The sequence below is a fragment of the Nannospalax galili genome, unplaced genomic scaffold (assembly GCF_000622305.1).
Source record: "Nannospalax galili isolate Female #2095 unplaced genomic scaffold, S.galili_v1.0 scaffold1119, whole genome shotgun sequence".
Lineage (NCBI taxonomy): Eukaryota > Metazoa > Chordata > Mammalia > Rodentia > Spalacidae > Nannospalax > Nannospalax galili.
This window is the reverse complement of record NW_008343597.1, coordinates 2,541,615-2,546,136: the sequence shown is the minus strand read 5'-3', so window position 1 is coordinate 2,546,136 and position 4,522 is coordinate 2,541,615. Positions and strand designations below refer to the sequence as shown.

At 43.1% G+C, this 4,522-nt stretch overlaps 1 protein-coding gene across 1 annotated transcript in view; it reads left to right on the top strand.

Annotated features, from left to right (window-relative positions):
• Positions 1-4,101, top strand: part of LOC115071501 — an 11,771-nt gene extending 7,670 nt beyond the window's left edge. The window contains exon 3 of the mRNA XM_029566846.1: positions 3,769-4,101. Within this exon, the coding sequence (XP_029422706.1) occupies positions 3,769-4,101 (333 nt within the window). The remainder of the gene's footprint in view (positions 1-3,768) is intronic.
• The last annotated feature ends 421 nt before the right edge of the window (positions 4,102-4,522 follow it).

Genomic DNA, 4,522 nt, shown 5'->3' with positions numbered 1-4,522 from the left:
AACCTGAAACTGTTTTTTAACTGAATATGTCAAATCTCATGCAGTACATATTGATCATTTTTAGACCTTATCCACATCTCCCCTATAGCACCCCAATGTATTTCATACATTCTGCCATACATGTTAAGGCCTACTGAGCCAAGTTTGTATTCCCCAAAGTCCCTTGGTGTAAGTCCATTCACTGGAGCCTGGTCAACCTATCCGGCATCATTCCCTTAAAGAAAACCAACTCTCCCTCTTCAGGAATTATCAGTTCCCAGTAGTTTCTCAGCTAAGATTCATGCCTCTCACCCATTTTCCAGGTTCTATGAAGGTTTTTGCCTGGTGTGAGCTGCATGCTTCTTGAGCTAGCTGTCACCATTGCTGTAAGCTCATTAGAAACTTTCCAGCCACACGGAGAACTCTGTTTCCAGTCACCCTGCAACATTCATTCTCAGCACTTTGGCCAGTCCTGGCTTCCTCCGTTAACTACCGTCTATTTCCTGAGGAAGCTTCACGGGTGAAAGCTGACAGATGCATTAATAGTCTCTCTATTCCTTGTTCCCTCACATTCCCTGAATCTTGGGTGTAGAGGTTGCATTGTAGATGTGTCACTTAGGGCTGGGCATCTTAGACACTTATTTTCTGCATTTGACATATTGTGGAACTCTGTAATAACCTCCATCTGTTGCAAAAAGAGGCTTTTTGATGCATGATGAGAGGTAAACTTTGTAAACATGAGGATATCTCTCTCTCTCTCTCTCTCTCTCTCTCTCTCTCTCATAGAGAGAGAGAGAATACAGTAAGAAATTACATTAGTTTAGGGAAGCAGATTTTACCACAGGATGAAGGTTTTACTCTAAAATCTATGACCTTTCCAACCATGTGTATTTGCTGTTTACAGTACCACACATGAGTTCCCTCTGTCGAGAGAGCTTTAAGTCCAATTAGATAACTGTTGGTTCCCCCAAAGATAAAAATGCCACTACTGCACCAAAACAGATAATTTGCTGCCCTGGTCATTGTTGTGTTTATTAGGCTTCACAGCTGGGTAGGACATTTGATTGGTTTTCTTTCTTGGAAGCTTGCACAGTATCCTCTGTTGTTAAGAAACATTAGTCCTCAGGAAGGAGTTTTGCTGATCCTTGATTGCTCCAAGTCCTGTTACTAAAGTATATCCTGTCCACAGCAATAGGCTCTTACCTTCCATTTCAGGGGAGGCAATCAAGGGCTGTGGCAATAGCCTGTGTTATATGGGGAGTCTTTTGGACTATCCTGACCAACAACAGGAAGGTGTTGTTTCTCTAGCCTGGCCCTGTGGTTTTGTTATATAGCCTTCAGCTAGTCACATGCATTTGTGTGTGTGTGTGTGTGTGTGTGTGTGTGTGTGTGTGTAGTATGTTTATTTTCAATAGGCTTTTGAACTAATACATTTCTCTCCAATTTTATCATACCACCCAAGGGTTATTTACCTCTCCTCTCTCTCACCCTGTATAGCCCCTTCTCTTTCCTCCCCAGTTAAATTGCCCCTGCTTTCCCCATTTCCCTCTTGATAAAACTTGTCCCCCAGGTACCTTCAAGTATGAAATATGGAAATTGGGGATACTTTAACTGGGAATGGAGGAGGGAGAATTTGACAGAAAGAGCAGAAGATGAAATAAATAATGCTTAGCTGCTGTGTAAAGCCAAAGGGAAATATATAAGTTCAAAAACCTACTGAAAAATTACACATGCAATACCACCACATGTGTCCATGTGTGTAGTTAAAGGCTACATAACAAGACAGGAGAAACCTCCCTTTGAGTTGTTGAGACTCCCTAAACATGGTGACCTATCACCTCTGCTTGTCACTGTACCTCACCCAAGATTCTTTGTCTGAGGCAGTTTTGGCCCTCGTCCATTCTCTAAGGATGGTACTTCCTCAGGGAATGGGGCAGCAGCATACCTGATAAATTCCTAGTACTGCTGTAAGAAGTACCACAAACTTAGCACCTTAAACAACAGGAACATATCATCTCAAAGTTTCGGGGGTGGAGTCTGAAATTGGGTTTTTAGAAAGCTTGGTTCCTTATGAGAGCAAACATGACAAGATATATGCCAGCCTGCCTTCTAGGCTCGTAGGCAGTAGCTTCTCTCTGAGATCCTTCACATCGTCTTCCCTCTCTACCTGTCTGTGTCCCCAACGTCCCCTTCTCTACTGGGCTTACGTCCATGTTCATGGTACCATTTTAGTTTGATTGCCTCTATCAAGACACCATCTCCAAATAAGGATGCCTTCTGAGATACAAGGGTTAGGTCTTTGCATGAATGTAAGTGGACTCAATTCATCTGATAACCCTCCATGAAAATTCACAGAAGGAGGAAAGGAAAAGGAATAAGCAAAGGTACCTGAAACCAAGGTCTGGGTCAGGGAAGTAAGAGCAGGAAAGAGGAGCCTGGACGTAGTCCCTTCTCCTCCCATCTGTTATTCGAATGAGCCAATGGGAAGCTTGTAAAGTGAACATTGGTCCTCAGAGATTATCAGGACTCTCTCAAGCTTTCCAACTACAGAAAACACATTTAAGAAATGCAATACTATGGAGCTGGAGCGATGGCTCACTGGTTAAGAGCACAAGCTGCTCTTACAGAGGACCTGGGTTAGGTTGCCAGCACCCACTTGGCAGCTAACACCCATCCCTCACTGCAGTTCCAAATTATCTTCTTGCCATCTCTGGCCACTCTGGGCATTGCACAGCATGGGTGAACTTACATGCACACAAAACACTCATATACATAAAATAAAATTTTTTTTAATTTTTAAAGAATGCATGATCTTAAAAGTTTTCTAGAAAGGAAAATCTAAATAAATATTCATTTCAATTTTTCTTTAAGATTTCTAATATACCAGTTAAGTGCTCTGTGTTATGGGTCAGATTGTATATTAATATTTACAGATTTAAATATTTAAGCAATTTTAAGTAAACAGTCATAATAAAATGGAAACTTTTTTGATTTTCCTCTCAGAAGTTCCCAATAGCTATTAAAGCTTTACTAATCACATTTCTACTGTTTCTGGTCAGTTGGAGACAAACCAGAATAAACATGTTTTAAAGCATAAATGGAGTCACACTATGTGTAAAATTCTTTAATTTGATCAAGTCAGAGAAATTTGTGAAAGTCAGAAATTTAGCATACTTCATTCCTTTTAACAACTGTGTATTAGAACAGAGGACTGGTCTACTGTAATGCAGTGCATTCACTGCCCTGAGGGATGCTTGATCAATTTTTAAGTTAGTGAACACGATGTATAATTTTATACATGTATTCCTACAGGGTGTTTCTAGAAAAGTTCTAAGCAAGAGAAGCTTTCCTGTAACAATGCCGGGCTTGGCCTTGAGATGGCAGTGTCTCCACTTTCACCTCCCACTCAGCAGTTCAGTGTGTGTGTGTGTGTGTGTGTGTGTGTGTGTGTGTTACATGGTGTCTGTGATTGGCTGAGCTGTTTACTGTGGAAATGTCTGGGCACTGAGACACAAAGCAGATCCTCTCTCTGGGCACTTGGTCCTCGCGGCCTGGGTGGCAGAAGGAATGGAGAAACCCTGGAGCCTCCTCCTGCTTTGGCTGCAACTTGGCTGTGAGTGACGGGGTTTTGGCGTCAGGCAAAAGGGGGGCAAACACAGGACGCTATCTCAGTGAGGAGAGAAAGCGGGAGTTCAGCCTGCGTGGGACTTTCTGTGGAGATGGCAAAAGTAAATACACAACTAACCTCAGAGTCTCTACTCAACACCCTCTGGTTCTCTTTTGAAACAGGTGCGCTGTGCACAGGAGGTGAAGCAGAGTCCCGCAGCTCTGAGTGCCCGGGAGGAGACAGCTTGCTTCTCACCTGTAGTTACACTGACGCGCCATTTACTTGCTTCAGTGGCTCAGGCAGGACCCCGGGGAAAGGGTCACAGGTCTGCTGTCGATTCAGTCAAATCAGGGCAAACAAGCGGCAGACTCAAAGCCTCGTTGGGCAAATCCACAAGACAGAGTGCTCTGTACATCGCAGCTGCTCAGCCTGGTGACTCAGCCCCGCACCTCTGTGCTGTGAGGCAGTGCACCACAGGCACCTGCACCTTGTCCCCAAACCTGGCTGAGCTGTAGACACCCGTCCTGTCTTAAGACTAAGAAGGCTTTTTCAGGGGCTGGAGAGATGGATCAGAGGTTAAGAACACTGGCTTTTTCTTGCAGAAGACCCAGGTTCGAATCCCAGCACCCACATGGCAGCTAACAACTGTCTGTAACTCCAGTTCCAGGGGATCTGACAGCCTCTTCTGTCCTCCACCGGCATTGCACAACACCGGCACACTTACATACATGAAGGCAATACACGAATACACATAAAATAACAATTATTTTTAAAAGAAGGCTTTTGCAGTGAGGATTTTTTGAATTGACTCACTTTCCAAGTAGAATCAATTAATTATGGAAAACTTCATATAATGATCTGAAGTTGTGAGTTCTTTGCTCTTTCATCAAATTTAATCAAAATTATATTTATGGAGATTAATTTACATACCACAGA